General features: G+C 40.6%; 1 protein-coding gene across 1 annotated transcript; it reads left to right on the top strand.

The window, feature by feature from the left end:
• Nucleotides 1-490: 490 nt before the first annotated feature.
• On the top strand, nt 491-7,170 carry LOC130384783 (sialic acid-binding Ig-like lectin 14). The gene is made up of 9 exons (XM_056593124.1): nt 491-675; nt 1,115-1,174; nt 1,735-2,064; nt 2,184-2,477; nt 2,749-3,012; nt 3,391-3,693; nt 5,792-5,864; nt 6,102-6,183; nt 6,854-7,170. The coding sequence occupies exons 2-9, from the start codon at nt 1,129-1,131 to the stop codon at nt 7,094-7,096; spliced, it is 1,635 nt and encodes a 544-aa protein (XP_056449099.1). The 5' UTR covers nt 491-675; nt 1,115-1,128; the 3' UTR covers nt 7,097-7,170.
• The last annotated feature ends 11,771 nt before the right edge of the window (nt 7,171-18,941 follow it).

Genomic DNA, 18,941 nt, shown 5'->3' with positions numbered 1-18,941 from the left:
TCGACACCAGTGCACTCGCTTTCCGTTGTGCAGGCTGCTCAACTTCCCGTTTTCTGTTCCATTACCCTGCTTTGTCGACTCTACACCACTACATAACATATATCCATCATCCACTTACTGTGTTACTGATGCTGCTGATCTACACATGTCATTACTTAAATGTAGTGGTCGTCCTTCATTCAATTATGTTAAGTTTACTCTTTCAATCATCACCCTCCAATAGTTTATTACGGCCTAGAGCCGGGTCTAAACACAGTATAAACAGAACAGTATCAACAGTATTAACAGAACAGTATCAACAGTATCAACAGTGAGAAGAATTAACATAGAACTGTATCAACGAGATTAACAGAACAGTATCAACAGTGTTAACAGAGAAAGGTATCATCAGAGAACCGCATGAACGGTGTTAACATTATTAACAAAATTAATAGAAGTCAGAATCAACAGTATTACCAGTGAACAGTATTAATATTGGTTGATTATGGTTTTGTTGAACCTTTAATCTCTAACTATATATTCTTCCTGTATGTTGGCTCAGCTCTAAGTTATGACTCTGCTCATGTACATTTTAATAAGTTCCTCATTCACTCACCTCACCAAGGCGTAGAGAGAAAGATGAGGTGAAGCTTTTACTCTTCGGGAACTTCATATCAAGTCCTTCACCTCTATCACGTAAGTCAACTCTATGTCTGGTTGATAGAACATAGGAACATAATTACTGTTTACATGGATTGATATATATTATTTTTAGTTTTATTCAAGCAATACCTGCTTTAGTTAATGTAAGGGTGTTATCTTTTGTTTTCCTGTTTATATCTCTGTCTAAACTTCTCAAGAGTTTAACATGTCCAAATGTTATCTTTAAAGGTAACACATCACATATGCATGGTTATTATCATTGTTCTTCTTTGAATATTGGTATTATATGATGGAAAATTAGTTTAATTAGTCATGGTAAAAGTGGTAGATTTACTGGTATTTTGAAATAGACATTTCTATAGCATTTAACAATGTCTTACTATTATTAGTGTAGTACTGAATACCTTAAGGGTAGTACGATATTACGTGTAGTACAGAAGTTAATGAAATCTTTGTATTTCTCCTGATGAAGTTCTGGAGGAGAACATGACTGGATCCTGGAGACTATTTCTGCTCTGTAGTCTCCTGCTAGGTAAACATCTCAACCCTCTCTGATGTTACCTTTAATAGGTACTATATTAATACCTGTAGCACTGAAGTTATCTCTGTCTTTGTTTTTAACCTCTATATTACTCTCATAATACTAGTACCCTCTGTAGTACTCTTTTAATACCTGTAGTACCCTCTGTAGTACTCTCTTAATACTTGTAGTGCCCTCTGTAGTACTCTTTGAATACCTATAGTACTCTCTTAATACCTGTAGTACCCTCTGTAGTCCTCTGTTAATTAATACCTGGAGCATTCACTGTTATCCTCTGTTAATACCTGTAGTAGTCTCTGTGATCCTCTGTCAATACCAGTAGTACTCTGCTAATACTTCTTAATTACTCAGTGTTTACTATAAAACATAAGATTTTGAAACTAATTTGAAGAATAACAAATAACCTAGTAAATAATATTACTAACTAAAAATAATTGATTGATTCAGATAAATGATCTTGTTTTGTAGCAAGTTCAATGTTGCATTCAAATGTTTTGTCACAGTTTGTGCATCGATTGAGCCTTTGGATTTGTCAACCTCTTGTTTTAAAGGTGCTGGGTGCAACGCTGCAAAATTTAAGGTCCTAAGCCCAGCAAGTGTGACGACACTCAATGGATCCTGTGTTACCGTTCCTTGTTCCTTCACCTTGGAGGAGAAGTATAAAAGCATGCTAAAGCCTGGATGCAAAAAATATTGGTATAAAATTAAGGATCAACCTATAATTTCTACAACAATCAGGGGAAATCTAACAGCGTACAACTGTACTACAACATTTGACAACGTACATGAAGACAATGGTCCATATTATTTTAGAATTCAATGTGATGGAAGTCCTTTAAAATATAATTTTTATAAAAACCCAGTGACCATCAGGATCAAGGGTAAGTGCAATGTGTGTCCGTCTGAAACAAACATCTCTCACAAGTCCTATTGGTCTCACTGTGGTTCAGATTATGCTTGGGTCTCCATAGTAACCGCTCTAAATTGGTTTGGTACCCAGGGCTCCCTGATGCACCTCGTTTGACCACCCCCAAGGAGCCGGTGGTGGAGGGGACTCCTGTGGAGCTGGGGTGCTCTGCCCCGTCCTACTGTGACACCCACCCCCCCACTGTGACGTGGACCCCCGCCCTGGGGCTCAGCACCCAGCTCCAGCAGAACGATACCGTGACCTCCACTCTGACCTTCAACGCCTCCCTCCTTCACCATGGAAACAATGTCTCCTGCACTGCGGCCTACTACATACCATCTGGGAACAAAACTGTGACGTCTACAAGATACCAACTCAGTATCTCATGTGAGTCAATGTACTACCTTTTCAATGAAGAGTACATTTTATTATTTGTTTACTTTTTTATATTAATCTTCTTCGTAAATATACCTTTTTTTCCTTGATCTTAGAAGACAAAGCAGTGGGTTGATAAACAACAACTTTTGATGCTTCTCCTGTTTTTAAATTCATTTACTTCATTTTATTGTATTCAGAACAGTTTTGTTAAACTCACAACATCTGACCAACATGACACCGGAGCTGAGGGCTAGGCTCTGATTGGTGGGTTCTCTCTCAGATGCCCCCAGGAACACCTCTGCTGTCGGCAGCCCGTGTCTTCCAGCCAGAGAGGGAGGCTGCCTGAACCTGACCTGCTCCAGTCATGCTAACCCTGCTGTCAGCGAGGTCACCTGGTACCGAATACACGGAGAACACATCCTTAAGATCGGGAGTGGATCTTCTCTATCCATCCAGCTGTGGAACGCCAATAACGTTTTCTTCTGTGAGGTCATGAATGACATTGGCACAGAAAAGTCTAATGTCTACAAGATCGTAATTCAAGGTAAGTTGATTCAAAACAGGAAACCACCCTGAGCTTGGTGATGTATCTAAAGGTTTCCTCGATCTAAGACAGAAGACAAAGCAGTGTGTTGATCAATAATTCAAAGTAAGATTGACTCAAAACCATTGAGCAATTGTAAGGTTATTTTATTCAAACCTGATTATGTTTCTCATCTATTCATTTCAGTTTTTGCTTTGCTTTTCTGTTCACTCTGACAGCTTATTGTAAGGTCGACATTTAAAGTAAGATTGACTCAAAACCAGGAACAACCCTGAGTTTGGTGATGTAGTGATAACAATGTTTTGTGTTAAACAGGAAGTAAGATGACTTCTCCAAATTCTCTCTTGATGTTGTCTTCCCCCTTCCCTGTATTTACAGCTCCTCCCAGGATCCTGCCCTCTTCAGCCTGCAGCAGAATTGCAGCCTGGGTGCTATGTTCCTGCTACAGCGTGGGCAGACCATCACCGTCTCTGGAGTGGTGGTTGGATGGGAAACTGGTGTTGGGTTCTGAAGACGTGTCTGTTAGCCAAGTCAACCTGGAGAACGCCACGTTGAGGAGCTCCCTCACAATGAGGGGCCCTGCTGGTCTGACAGCCTTGACATGCCACAGCTCCAACGCTGCCGGGAACACCAGCCAGGAGCTTCCTGTCCCCCACCTGGATACACAGCCAACCCTGACAGGTCTGACCTCAGGGAGATAAAGGGACCCTATTGCATCACCAGCTGTGAGGCTGATCAGTCATTACAAGGTCTTTAAAAATAGAGTCACTTCTGGACACTCCCATCACAAATAGGAGTGATGTAGTGTACAGATGATGTATGATAATAATAATTATAATAATTATCTTTATTTATATTGCACTTTTCAAAGTTACAAAGTAATTTACATGGTCATACAAACAAGAAAAATTACTAAAAGTAGGATTGATAAAGTAATACTGACAAGCAAGATGAATTAGGAGATATTTGAAAGAAGAAACAAAGCTCAAGTTTGTAGACGCTGTAATGAGAGGGACAGTAATACAACGAGTTACAGTAGTCTAAGCAGGAAGAGATGAGAGCGTTGATAACAGTGTCTAGATTTTTACTGGATAAAAACAATCTAATTTTATAGATAATACGACACTGCAGAAACCCAATTCAAAGACTGATATTATCTTGTGGTTAAAGTTAGAAAAGATGACACCAACATTTCTGCAATGGGGTATGATGCAACAGGATACCATGATGAGAAGTGCTCTCTGGCCTGCCCCTATGGTAATGGCTTCCAATTGATCTGAGTTTAGCGGAAGAAAGTTTTAAATATACAACAACTTAAAACATTCTGTGTTGTACTTTGACCAGTTGTGTTTGCGTTTTATTGTAGTCAAACAAGAAATTGGGCTGGCAGTAGCGATGAGTCGGTCGCGACCGATTCGTTACAACGAACGAATCCCGAACGTGAACGACAAGAACTGGTTCCCCAAAACAAGAAGAACTGGCTCTTTGATTCTTTTTTTTTAAACATAAACCAAAAATATGGTCACGTAAATAAAATATACAAACAAACAGAGCTTCGTCTCCCCGCGACTTATATTGATTGAGTCTACAACGTTCTCAAAGATTCAGCCAATGAGAGGTAGCAATGGTGTTGCAATGGCACCTGGGTAAACAAATGACAAGGCGGTACCGTCGAATATGCGCGCTTTCTGTCTAACGTATCTTGGGTCATACCATTCGACGTGGGGCCACTCATATATCCCCCTACATTTTTTCGAAAATATACTTGACCTCCATCTGTTTATTGGATAAACGCATTTCCCAATCCCAGTAGTCTTTGCTCCATTCTACGTCAATTTAAGAACAAACAAAGAAATTAAACTGCAGTTCGTATTTATTTATGACCATGAAAGTTCTGTAATGCCTGAACAATGAAGAATTAAATGTAAAGTAAAATAAAATTATAAATGTAAAACCATGAATGAAATATAGAGAGTAAGCAAGTGGTATAAATATTGGTGGGACATTTGTTTATACTATATAATATGTCTTCTTGATTTTCACGGGGGTTAGAGCCTAGAAGCAGCTTAAATTATGCTCACGGCCGTCTCGCAGGGGGGGGGCAGACACCAAATGACGTAATCTGACGTAACGAACTAATCAAATATATGAATCGTTATAGTGAACTGAACTGAAAGAACTAGTTCCCGGAAAATAATCATTTTGCCCATCCATAGCTGGCAGTAGTCTGCATATGAATAGAAAGTGATGTTCTGATGAAGGATTTGACCTAGCGGTAAAATATATATGGAAAATATAAAAGGGCCAAGGACTGAGCCTTGAGGCATTCCATAATTAATGGAAGGTGGAGGATTTAAATTAACCAATGGCCACGCAAAAGTTCCTAATAGAAAGGATAACATAAGGATAACATAGAAAACAAATCTGAGGCTGCACCTGATAAGCCAACCCAATGCCTAAGACGTTCAGTAAAATCACATGGTCTCCTGTTTCAAATGCAGCAGTAAGATCTAAAAGCAAAAAAACACATTTTAGGCCGTGTAAGAAAAAATTGAGGGAGTGACTTGTGCATCATAGATCATGGTTCATGAAAATGAGGTAATAAACAAAATATAGGACGGGTAGATCAACTCCCAGGTCACCTCCCTGATGGACTGCACCAATTGGTAGGTTGGTATTTGTTTTTTAATGGCTTTTGATGACTAATAAGCACAAGGGATTCTTAAAATGCAGTGATTGGTCAAATCACAAATTCCTGATGCCACCTTTTCACACTCAGACCAACTGCCCTGGATAGCTGCTACTGCAGTGCTAGCCGCGGGTCTGCTGTTTGCAACAGTGTGTGCCGTAAGGTACGTGGACTGCTGGCCATTGTTCGTACGAATGTCCATTTCTTCACTGATTATTTAATTATTCTCATTATTGAATATTTAGCTTACAATCCCACCGAGTTCATCATCTGAATTGAAACCACTTTCCCTGTCTGTCAGTGGGATCAATTGAGCTAATCACAATGTCAATCAAAATGGTCAGCTTCTTCTTCTCCATCCTCTTCCTCTTCTTCTTCTTCCCAACTGTTAACATTCCAGAGCTTGTAAGATGGCCAACCAAACAAGACTTGGCAGTGATGCTCTAATCAACAAAGCTCCACCCAACCAAGGGAACCCCCAGGTAACCCTCCCCTTATTTATACCCAGGATACCCTATCTGAAAACAATCTGTAGCCGGCTGACCCTAACACTATCTTTACCAAGGTAAGCCTAACCTTATCTGTAAACAGGTTATCCTAAACCGACCATATGTTTACCCAGATAATCCTAACCCCATCTTTTTCCCACGGTCAACCTAACTTTATCTGTAAACAGGTTACCCTAACCCTATCTTTACCAAGGTAACCCTAACCTTATCTGTAAACAGGTTACCCTAACCCTATGTTTACCAAGGTCACCCTAACCTTATCTGTAAACAGGTTACCCTAAACCGACCCTATGTTTATCCAGGTAACCCTAACCCTATCTCTGTCCCAAGGCCACCCTAAACTTAACCGTTTTTAACCCGGGAAACCAGGGTGTGAGTTACATGTGAGCCAGTAGGAGTTGAGCTCCCATAAGTCTGAGCTCCCATGAAATAAGTAAAATGTGTAAAAATGTGTGTGTGTGTGTGTGTGTGTGCGTGCGTGCGTGCGTGCGTGCGTGCGTGCGTGCGTGCGTGCGTGCGTGCGTGCGTGCGTGCGTGCGTGCGTGCGTGCGTGCGTGCGTGCGTGCGTGCGTGCGTGCGTGCGTGCGTGCGTATATACATATGATATATATACATATGATATATACATATATATCTCACTCAGGTGTTCTTCAAAAGTGGGGATGACATCTATGCTAACATTGATACACTGATGAACACGGTCGGACCGAGAGAGGAGCCTGTTGGAGCAGCAGGTTCCTCAGCCTTGACCCAACGGGATTCAGAGGAAGCAGCAGACCCAGCAGCAGACAGGCAGGTGGCGGACTGTGATGTCCTGTACACAACAGTGAACTGGAAGGATAAAAAAAATAAAATAAAGGAGATCGGGGCTAGAGGGATGAGTTAAGGGCTACATCGATGGGTAAAAGCTAGAGGGATGAGTTAAGGGCTACATTGATGGGTAAAGGCTAGAGGGATGAGTTAAGGGCTACAGGGATGAGTTAATGCTAGAGGGATGAGTTAAGGGCTACATTGATGGGTAAAGGCTAGAGGGATGAGTTAAGGGCTACAGGGATGAGTTAATGCTAGAGGGATGAGTTAAGGGCTACATTGATGGGTAAAGGCTAGGGATGAGTTAAGGGCTACAGGGATGAGTTAATGCTAGAGGGATGAGCAAACAACTGAGTAAGGGGCTAGACCAGATGTCCAGTAAACCAGAGGTTAAAAATCCCACAATAATTATATATATAATAAAAAAAATTATATGATAAGAAATATTATTGTTATTATATAGTTGTTTTTACTTTTAAAATATGATTATCATTGACAAACCAGTCATTAGTCATACTGTGTATTTCTGATATTTTGTTTACTACTTGTTTACCGTATTTGTATTGAATAATACCAAATATTACCATCTTGCTGTGTCTTGTGTCTTATTTTCAACCAAAGACAACATTTTCAAAATGGATGGCAATAAAAAATACTTCATACAAGTTATATTCCATCATCGGGACGTGATGCTATGACGTGAAGCAAAAGCCTTAACAGTTTAGGTCTAACTTTGAGACCTCAATGATGTAAAACCAAAATAGAAATAGGAAACATTTATTCAAGCAACAGGTTTATGTGAAGAGATAGTGTGCTTAAAATATGAAGGCTAAAGAGCATGGGCAGCAGCCAACATTTCGTGATAAGAGGAAGTTAGAACAAGTCAGATTGAGATTAAATCCACCACATTATCCCTTCAACAAGTCTAATGCACTTTTGTGTAAAACAAATTAAATGATGAACTTAAAACAAAAAAGAGGAAATTAATACTTTAGACATTTATTAGTAAGGTATAAGCAGGTAATATGTTGACAATTTCAGTTCAAACTAAAGATAAGGTGTGAAATAATTTAGACATTGCACCACATTTAAAGTGGATGGATTACTTATTATTTAGGGAACCGATCATGTGGGACAGTTAAAAGTAAGTGCACTAAAAATGTAAGATGTTTCTGTTCACAACCAAAAGAAAAATGTTAATTTGGTTGTGAACAGAAATCTAAAACCCGATTGTTAAAATTGTTCACCTTATTCATTATTCAATAAATAGTTGTTCTGCTGTAATTGTACAACTATATATTCACAATAAAACCGATATTATAAATACTAATTAGTATGACGAAATTTAACTGGATGGTCTCAAACAACAGTCACACACAGACACACACACACACACACACACACACACACACACACACACACACACACACACACACACACACACACACACACACACACACACACACACACACACACACACACGAGTTTCGCTGCAAGTTTCAATTATGCAGACGCATTTAAAGGAGCCGTATGCTTTTAGTAGGCCCTACAGACAGCCATATCAAAGAGTGAACTCTCCCATACACCAATAAGGAACAGTGTTAACAGATATTAGTCTCAACAGTATTAACAGAGCAGTATCAACAGTATTCAAAGAGCAGTATTAACAGTATTAACAGAGCAGTATTAACAGCGCAGTATTAACAGTACTAACAGTTGTGCCAACCCCGTGGCTCGAGGAGACTGGGGGCGGGTCCCCTGCTCATGTGTTGGAGGTCGTGGGAGGAGCCAGTGGCTCATTATGGAAAAGTGGAAGCACGTTTGTCACTTGTTCTCAGAAGTTGCCAATTTGAATGATTGACTCGCTTTCCCTTTTGTAGGCTGCTCAACTTCCCGTTTTTTGTTCCATTACCCTGCTTTGTCGACTCTACACCACTACATAACATATATTCATCATCCACTTACTGTGTTACTGATGCTGCTGATCTACACATATCATTACTTCAATTTATTGGTTGTCCTTAATTAAATTATGTTAAGTTTACTCTTTCAATCATCAACCTCTCTGCAATAGTTTGTTACGGCCTAGAGCCGGGTCTAAACACAGTATTAAAGGTCCCATGGCATGCTACTTTATGGATGCTTTAATATAGATAGTAGTGGGCCCCTAATACAGTATTTGAAGACGTTTCAGAAATTCAACTGTGTTGCAGAAATACAGCCACTACGAAACCAGTCGCACATTGAACTTTCCCCAAACGTATGGGGTCAGAACAGTGTCATTCATAAAGAATGCACAGAGAAGTATTCAAAAATGTATTTTGTGATTTATAAATAAATTACTCTCTTCTCACAAATACATATCAATGCATACACAAATGGATATCGGCATGTATAAATGAACAATTTATCCATAAACAAAAATAAGTTTCACAAACACATTTCTGATCCAAACACAAATGTACCTTGTTTTAAATAAATGTAATGTAAATCCTTAAATATATGAATTCAAAAAATATTTCATTCACTTTTCATTTGTGAACTGGTTTGCATTTGTGTGTGAACTGGTCTGTATTTATATTTGGATTTAAGCCAATCACATGACTGCAGTGACTGGGTTTTTACAATGTCGGTGCCGTTTACTACTTTAACGGCACCGACAATCCCAAACCCAGTCGAAACTAGATGGAAAAAGTGTGTAGCTCAAAACGTGACGCAGCTTTTACTTCTTCGCCACCTACAGATTGTTATGTACGATCATTCAAAAAACCCATGTTATTTCCCATAGACATTTGACCCGGGAGGCTCTGAAGCTGGACTCATAGGTCGGAACTGCAGTCATGTGATTGGCTGAAAACAAGGGAGGCATCTGATTGGCTACAGAGAGTTCCTTGTTGAAAGAAATGCATTTGTGAATCCAGCGACGTCAGGAGAGTCTCAAAAATCCACATATAAATACAGTCCAGTTCACACACAAATGCAAACAAGTTCACAAATGAAAAGCGTCTTGTTAATTCAAGTTTAACAGTTTGTATAAATGTAAAAACATCCAAATACATTTTTGGTGAAAATTGCAAAAAAATATTAATTAACATATTTATGGATTTTCATTACATTTATTTAAAACAAGGCACATGTGTGTGTGGATTAGAAATGTGTTTGTGAAACTTATTTTTGTTTATGGATTTATTTTACATTTATACATACCGATATCCATTTGTGTGTGCATTGAAATGTATTTAGGAGAAGAGAGTAATTTATATATAAATCACAAAATACATTTGTGAATCCTTCTCTGTGCATTCATTATTAAAGGTTGGGTATGGAATTTGCTTTTTTGGCCATTTTTGCAAAATTACTTGAAATCCTTATCATAACCCGCTTACAGCCACTGAATTAGAAGTACCGACATGAAAATTAAACAAGTCAATCATCTGTGGAACGGGCAGGGCTCGAAAAACTCCAGCCAATCATTTGGATTGCCACCTCGTTGCATTGGACAGTAAGTACGTCAATCAACGGTCGTACTGCACTCCCCCTCCCCCGCGCCCCGCGCGCGACCCCTTCGTGCAGTACTCGTGACCCAGAGCTCGTGACCCAGAGCAAGCTCCTGTTTGTTGTTATCCTGCGGTAGCTGCTGGAACTAGTTAATCCACATTTGGACCTAGCAGTAGAAGACAATTACCATGGCAGACAAGACGCCACCATCCCCACCACCACCACCACCACCAGCAAAGAGAAGGAAAACTCTTTTGCAGAGAGTAATTGGTAATAAAAACGCTGAAAGAGAAAAACTGAAATCAAGAATAATCCTAGGCGCTGCTTTCGAACGTTGGCGGCCACTGAAGGACGAGAAGGGTCTAAAAACCGATGCTTGTGTGGCGGTTGACCTAGTTTCAAAGTTTATACCGTTTATACTCGGTAATACCGGTGTTGAGACGAGTGTATTACTCGTTGTGAAAATGTCCACACCGCGGCAACCCTAGTGAAAACCAGGACTTCCAATACAATTATATGAAACAAACATACATTTTCTAAAAATAGTAATGATTTATGTGACCGTTTAATGTTTATAACATCTGGTGCAACCATAGCCGCGAGAACGTATTCTCAGCAGGGGGTGCTGGAAAAAAAAAACTCAGCCTGCACTAGACTCGCAACTCGTTACATTGATAAAAAAGATATATAGCAGCGCAGCTCAATTACACCAGTGCATGCGCGCACAGTTGAAAATCGATCGTTGTGTTCACTTCCTTCACACCATGGTTCACATCCAGCTGCTCACAGAACAAGTTTAGCGCACCACCGCTACCCTCACACTTTTTCATATAACCTTTTTTCAGCACTAGGTCATATGAGCATTAAATAAATGCTGCGTCTCAAAATGCCTTGGACAGCAGCGAGGATGACTCGCTTTGCCACGGGCCGAAACAGTTCGTAGCGACCACAGCCAGAGCGAACACAGCGGGGCAGAGGAGTGTCAGGAATAGTCTTTGGTGTACACATCAGTACGGCCTATTTTCACTACTGTTTAGTGGCAATGCAGTGTTTTATTCTATGCCTTTTTATTTTCGTATATTATTTCAATGAATACAATTTATTTATTCATAAAAACAAGATCTGGTCTTCAAATCTTTTTTCCAAATATAGGTCGTCTTACAATGGGGTTTGTGTTTATATTCGGACCAATACGGTACAGCGGGCGCTCACATGACGTTAAGCATTTCCTGGTGCATAATGTGACGCTTCAGAACCTAAAATCCCGTTTCTCCCCGTTGACACGACAACACATAACTGACGTTTTCAGAAATCTCCACTTTGGCCGGAGTTTTTAGAAATTATCGTTTTCTGTGATAAGACAGGGCCTCGGACAGGGGGTGTTGCAGCACCCCCAAAAGTACTTCCCGTGGTACTGGGTGCAACTTACAGCTGAATGTAGTGCCATGTTGTTAAACGAAAACCTACGCTAGCCTGGCTCGCTCTCGCGCATCTCTGTTCGCGCTCGTGCATGATTGCGCGTCCAGGTACTTGGAATGGGTGGAGTCAGAGTCAGCGTTGAAGGAGAGGGGGTAGGACCATTTGAGTTGTGTATTTTCAAAATCTGCTGGCGTTTCGCAAATCGCATACCCAACCTTTAATGAGACTGTTCTAATCTGACCCCATATGTAACGGGTACAAATATAGACTGCGCCTTTAAGAGAAAACGGGCGGGAAGAGGGGAGCGGGAAGACAGACAGTGAACGAGCGGGAAGACAGTGAACGAGCCAGGCGGTGTGCAAGGCGATGTAATGCGGTTGCATGCTGGTTTTTCCGTTTTGTTTTGTTAGATAAGTTTAGTACCAAGTTAAGTTTAGTACCAAGTTGTTCCAGTCAAACTGGTACGGTTTTGCGTCAACTCGGTCGCTGAGATTGGTGCGGCGGTTTTGAGCGTTTCGTAGTGGAGTGAGTCTGGACGTCAGTGGAGGCGACGGGGCAAAGAGGCCCTCCGTCTGATTGTTACGAGGGAGGACGCTGTCCTGCGTGGTTGCCTGGGAGTCTGAACGTCGGTGAAAAGAGGCCCTCCGTGTGATTATTGCGAGGAAGGAAGCTGTCCTACGTGATTGCCTGGAGCTGCCCGAGAGCTGGGGACGTTTCGGGAGGGCTTTGCCCTGCCAGCCATCGCACATCCTGAAGTGCTGTCTCTGCTGTAGTATCGTAATCCCTGCACCCCACCTAACCATTTACACTGAAACAGAATACAACCACACCGTGCGCAGCCCGAACAGAACAGAACTGGGACGGAACGAACTAACACTGCGCCGGCACACGCACGCACGCACACACACACACACACACACACACACACACACACACACACACACACACACACACACACACACACACACACACACACACACACACACACACACACACACACACACACACACACACACTGAAGTGTCTTTCTTGAGTGTTATAAGTGTTATAATATAGACAGTGTTATATTGGATTGTGATTAGAGATGTCCCGATCTCATTTTTTAGCTCCCGATCCGATTATATTTATTTCCCGATACTGGTTTTCCGATACCGATTTCCGATGTCACGTGTTTTAACATTGTGTTTTAACACACGTCAATGTGATACGATTAAACTGCATTATTCCAAACACATGACAGGGAGGGGAAAAGGGCAATTACTAAAAAGATAACGTAATAAAATGATAACCTGAATGTCTTCGAGGATGGAGTAGGCCTTTGGTGAATGCTTAAAATTACCCACAAGCTTCCATGCGTTGGCGACAGCATCGATGATGCTTCGCTGGGCGAGAAGGCCTGTGATGACCACTAGTTGCAATGTGTGTGCGAGGCAGCTCAGGCTCTGTACCCCCATGTCTGCAAATGCCTACAGTCAGAGATTGGGAGAGGATGATGGCGAGAGAGAGATAGATGAGAGAATATCATTTAAACTGGATATTAATGTTTAGTTTTAAATTGTTTGCTGTCTCAATAACAGCTTGCTGCTAGTGGCTATGCTGACGTGAGTTAGCTGATAACGCTAGGCTAACTTCTAGCCTGTTAACATGGTTTTCCATCAAACAGACACGTTATCTATACATAATTTTAAATAAACCCAGGGTACACGTAATTATGTATGGGAATAGGTGGTAACTAGGGCCGATTCATCGGCCTGCCGATTTAATCGGCCGATTATAGCCTTTTCGAAAATAGTCAACATCTGCCAAAAAGATGCCGATTACAACCGATTTTTATTATATATTTATTTTTTTAGAAATGTTATTGCGCTTAGTATCCTGCAGATTGCGCTCCTACTCGCCTTGCCAACTAACAACTTTAGCTGGAGTAAAAAAGAGGAGATTGAATTTTACCGTACAACATGAAGCACACTCGCTCAGGCATCTGCGCCCTTACCTCACCAATGTACACAAGACGCGTTGTTTGAGCATGTTGTGCCTGTTTTTCTTTAGGTCCCAGGCCATGTTAATTTGTTATACTGTAGAATCGGTGAGAAACGGTGAGACCATACTGCTCAGCACGCACGTGTTAGTCAATGCTCACGAGCGCAGCACATTGGGAGTTAGTTAATATTTTACATTTTACATTGCACTAATTTTTGACTGTAAATGTATTCTAAAACACTCAAAGGTTCTGCATACAATTCACATATTCGTCAAAAGTGTTTAAAGTATATTCAAGGTATCAAAAACTATGTTTTATATGCTTTTTTTTGTTTTGTTTTTAATCGGCCGATTAAATCGTAATCGTAATTTTTCTCTGAAAATAATCGGCATAGGCACTCAAAAATCAATATCGGTCGGGCCTTAGTGGTAACATTTAATATACATCCAGTAGATCATGTCAAAATCATCAAATGGAAGTTGACTTCATGATAGGGTTGGGCGATGTCAAGGAAATGGCCGATTGACGCTCTTGAGGGCAAAACATTGTGATGGCCGATGGCATCGGCGGGGTCGGGGGGGGGGGGGGGGGGGGGGGGTTGTTACATATTTTATTATTTTTTAGTTTAGTTTTAATTTCATTATTATAAAAAATATTTCGAATACTAATGTTATTATGTTATTTAAAAAGGTAAAGGAAGTTTGTCATTGAGGAGCTGGAGGCGTCAGAGGTGGATACGCAACTCACAGCTGACTTGAAGCGCGTCATCCTGGAGAAGATTGAAGGGAAATATGACAATGATGCCTCCCAGAAGATGACGCGCAAAGCAAAACTGCTTGACCCACGAAACAGAGGGGACCACATGAAGCCACCTGAGCTTAGTAATTTAAAAACAGAACTGGTAGCGAAGATGGCGGCGGCAGCAGAAGCATCAAGCTGAAGTCCGACACGTGTTCCGATATCCATACTTCCATGACTACACTTAAACAAACTACACTATCTACACTCAATAAGTGCGCCAATTTTCAGATGTCAGTGTTTTTCCAAATCGAATACTCCGTGCACTAACCGGAAATTACGATCACGACTGCCGCCGCGGCTCCTCCCCCGCAATAAACATCCCGCTTTGATCGGTGAACTCTTTACGCCTAGCAGCTATACAAAGCTATAAAAACTACAAAATGACTATTAATGCAGGCTATGTGGAAAATGCACCGACTTTGGCTCAGCCTGGCTCCGCCCTCTTCCGCTACGTAGCTAAGATGGCTGCCGTTGAGTACGAAAAGTGAAAGAGGAAGAGGAATCTGGTGCTGGCCCCGCGCCCAAGAAGAAGAAAAGCTTGCTTGGCAGCCTTCTTGGGAAAAGACCAGCTACAACCGCCACTCTCACACCAAATCAGAAAGCCACAGCAGAGATTACACTGAACCTGCAGGAAATGGCTGTTGATGGTGAAGAAAACCCTCTAACTGGGTGGAAAAATAACAAGGGACGGCTTGCACGTAAATATTAATGTTTTTGTGCTACCAGCGCTCCATCTGAACGTGTGTTCAGCACTGCCGGTAGTGTTGCTACCCCACTCCGCAGTTTGTTAAATCCAGAAAAAGTGAACATGTTGGCGTTTCTGGCCAGAAACCTTGACATTTAAATGTTTTTAGCTCTTGTACTTTAGTTTATCCAGGGCATGTAAATAGTTTTTAACTTAGTTCCTTATTATTGGTTGGAGTGTTGGATTAGCCTAATAATAATTTAAATAATTTTGAATTGTATTGTTTTTAGTATTATTCGTTTCGTTCGTTAATAGATAATTGTATATAATTCGCTTTGCATTTCTCACGCAATATTTAAAGGACAATTCCGGTATTTTGAACATTGAGCCCCCTTTCTGGTTTGTTTAGGATGAAATAGAGTGGGTGACACCGAAATTTGAACTATTAGTCCTTTCTCGGGTATTTGGCTCATTCACAATGCCTGCTTCACAATGGTTGTCTGTGTGGATACACCAACCTGTCAACCCAGCAACCCTAAACGTTCGTTTTCAAAAATTTGCAAGTAACCGAGTGGTTAGACATTTGTACATGCCTTTATCACTAGTAAGCTTGATTACTGCAATGGTCTCCTTACAGGTCTCCCAAAACAAACTCTAAGGAAGCTTCAGCTTGTTCAGAATGCTGCTGCTAGAGTTTTAACAAAGACCAAAAAATTTGAACATATTACACCAATTCTTAAATCGTTACATTGGCTTCCTGTAGGTCAGAGAATTGATTTTAAAATCATGTTGCTAACCTATAAATCCCTACATGGTTTAGGCCCAAAATATTTAACTGATATGCTTCCACTACATAAGCCTTCTAGAACACTAAGATCTTCTGAGACCAATCTGTTAATTATCCCCAGAGTAAATACGAAACATGGGAAAGCAGGATTTAGTTACTATGCATCAAATAGCTGGAATAAACTCCTTGAGGATTTAAGACTTGCCCCAACTCTGAGCACCTTCAAAACAAGATTGAAGACTTTTATGTTTGCTTTAGCTTTCTGCTAAATCTTAAATACTTTACCTTTATTTTACTAAAATGCCTTTTTAACTTTCCCTTTATTTTCTATTTTTACCAGAAAAATACATGACATTTGCTGAGTAATGCCTAGAATATTGTAATAGATTGTCCTTTAGGTCGGGTTGTAGTCCCGACTTGGGTTCCAGAGAGTCTGTTGATCTGATCTTAAATAACTTTCAATTTAATTTTCTCACTTTCTTAAATACATTGCACTTTCAATTTTACTTACTAAAAAGCCTTTTTTAACTTTCTATTTTACTCATTTCTTTGCATATGTTTTCTTTTACTTATCTATTATTTTATTTTATTGTACAACAATGTTTATATGTGAAGCACTTTGAGTCTGCCTTGTGTATGAAAAGTGCTATATAAATAAAGTTGCCTTGCCTTGCCTTAGTGGCATTCGTGAAGTTTTAAAAAAAATTATCGGCGCAATATATGGTTTCTGTCGTGTTTTATTGCACATTTATCGCCAGTTGATTTCAGTTGGAAGACTCATTACTGCTCGCTGACATTACTCCGCCGAACCGGAAAGGTGGGCTGTTTACGTTGGTTAGAAGTCATGTACCGTGACTTGAGCACCTCGGATTAGGGAAAATTACTGAAGATGGAATATGAAAGGTGGCTTCTGGAGGACGCACTCGATTTTGATTTTGACGGCTGAGGATATCGTTTTGAACCAGAATTCACCCAAGAGGAGCTACGTGAGATGGAGGCTAGGGCTACGGAGGCGCCTGAAGCTCCGGCTGAAGCGGTCCCCAGGATCACGGTAAATTGGTGGTGTGCCTGTGGGAAGTGCAGGCAGATGCCGACGGAGCACGAAAGTAGGTGCTGCACGGAGTGGGACCTTGTCGTCACAGCTGGTATGGCCAACCTCAATGTAACCATCGTAACGCAGCGAGCGGAAGTTTATATGCGGTTGTGAGGTATCTGAAAAAATTGTTCCAATTAGCAACTAACACGGATGGAGACCATATATTGCGCCGATAATTTTTTTAAAACTTCACGAACGTTTAGGGTTGCTGGGTTGACAGGTTGGTGTATGCACACAGACAACCATTGTGAAGCAGGCAGGAGCGATTCAAAATGAGCCAAATACCCGAGAAAGGACTAATAGTTCAAATTTCGGTGTCACCCACTCTATTTCATCCTAAACAAACCAGAAAGGGGGCTCAATGTTCAAAATACCGGAATTGTCCTTTAACTACAGTGTGACTTTGTTTGAATGTGTTTGCCAATAAAGTGTGCTCTTGTTCTGAGTTACCTCTATTCATTCTAAATGATTATATTTTTCCTAGACATGAAATATAACATTTATCAATTATTTAAGATAGGCATAGCACTTTGCTTCATGTTTGATACACGTAGTTGTCAAACTACGTGTTTACAGGTTACTAAGCACAGGTTACTAATCCCCCAATGATTTAACAATTATGATTTTAGATTAGTTTGCCCCTTTTTGACTTTATAAGAAAAGCACCTTGTATATACCTTTTTGAATGTTAAAACAGAAATCATAATTACAACTCGTTTTTTAATATATTTCTGTTTCTGAAACGAAAATCAAATGCCCAATATATACACAGACCCATCAGCTGGTGTACCCAGGGAAATCACAAGGTGTTAGGAGGCAAAGGCGTCTGAAATGACCCCGCATGGTATCATGGACCTATTATGTGTGGGTGCAATAAATAAGACAGATATGATGGTGCCAGCCCCACGTCAGGTTTCAAAAACAAGTAATACTGAATCTGAATCTCAAACTTGATCCTGAAATGTACTTAACATTAAATATTGTACAGGGAGAGGGCTGTGGCCGCAATCGATGGAGGAGGCAGTCAGGTGTGCAGGAAGACAACAACAGGAGTATGATCGACAGGGATCTGACATGGACAGGGAATTTGTTTATTTAAACATTCAGAGGAAATCAGGCCTACTGTAGGCCTATGTAAATAAGATTAAAGATGTCTAGGATAGTATAAATGATAACTGTAAATGGCAGGTGTACTTTGCTTTTAATGGAGCCATAATGTTATATTAATAAAAAGCATTTTATTGATGGTTCCGGCCACTTAAGCACACCTTATATGTATAATTAATAAAAGATTAAAAACACTTGGGTGGAGCGTGTTTGTCACTTATGTGAAAGAGCTGGAAAGAGCTGGAGTAAAGGAATAAGATGCAGCTGGGCAGGGTGCTGAGAGGTGATGCATGAGGCATGATGGTGGCACGGCAGACAAGTACAGGAGCATGATGGACTGGGATCTGATGAGGAAACAAAGATTTTATAACTTAAGATAAAATATACTCTGAAGTTTCCAGTTTCTGCAAACAGAAGAGAAGGGGTTTAGTTAAGGCTTTGTATCATCAATAAGATAGACTGTGACGGACAATCAATAACAAACAAAGAAATAAAACTAATCTTAGTTTAAAGCCCACTCACCGCATCAAGGTGCAGGCCAAGAGTG

Source organism: Gadus chalcogrammus, chromosome 6, assembly GCF_026213295.1.
Source record: "Gadus chalcogrammus isolate NIFS_2021 chromosome 6, NIFS_Gcha_1.0, whole genome shotgun sequence".
Classification (NCBI taxonomy): Eukaryota; Metazoa; Chordata; class Actinopteri; order Gadiformes; family Gadidae; genus Gadus; species Gadus chalcogrammus.
Note: the sequence above shows the minus strand (reverse complement) of the source record. Positions and strands in the feature narration are given on the sequence as shown.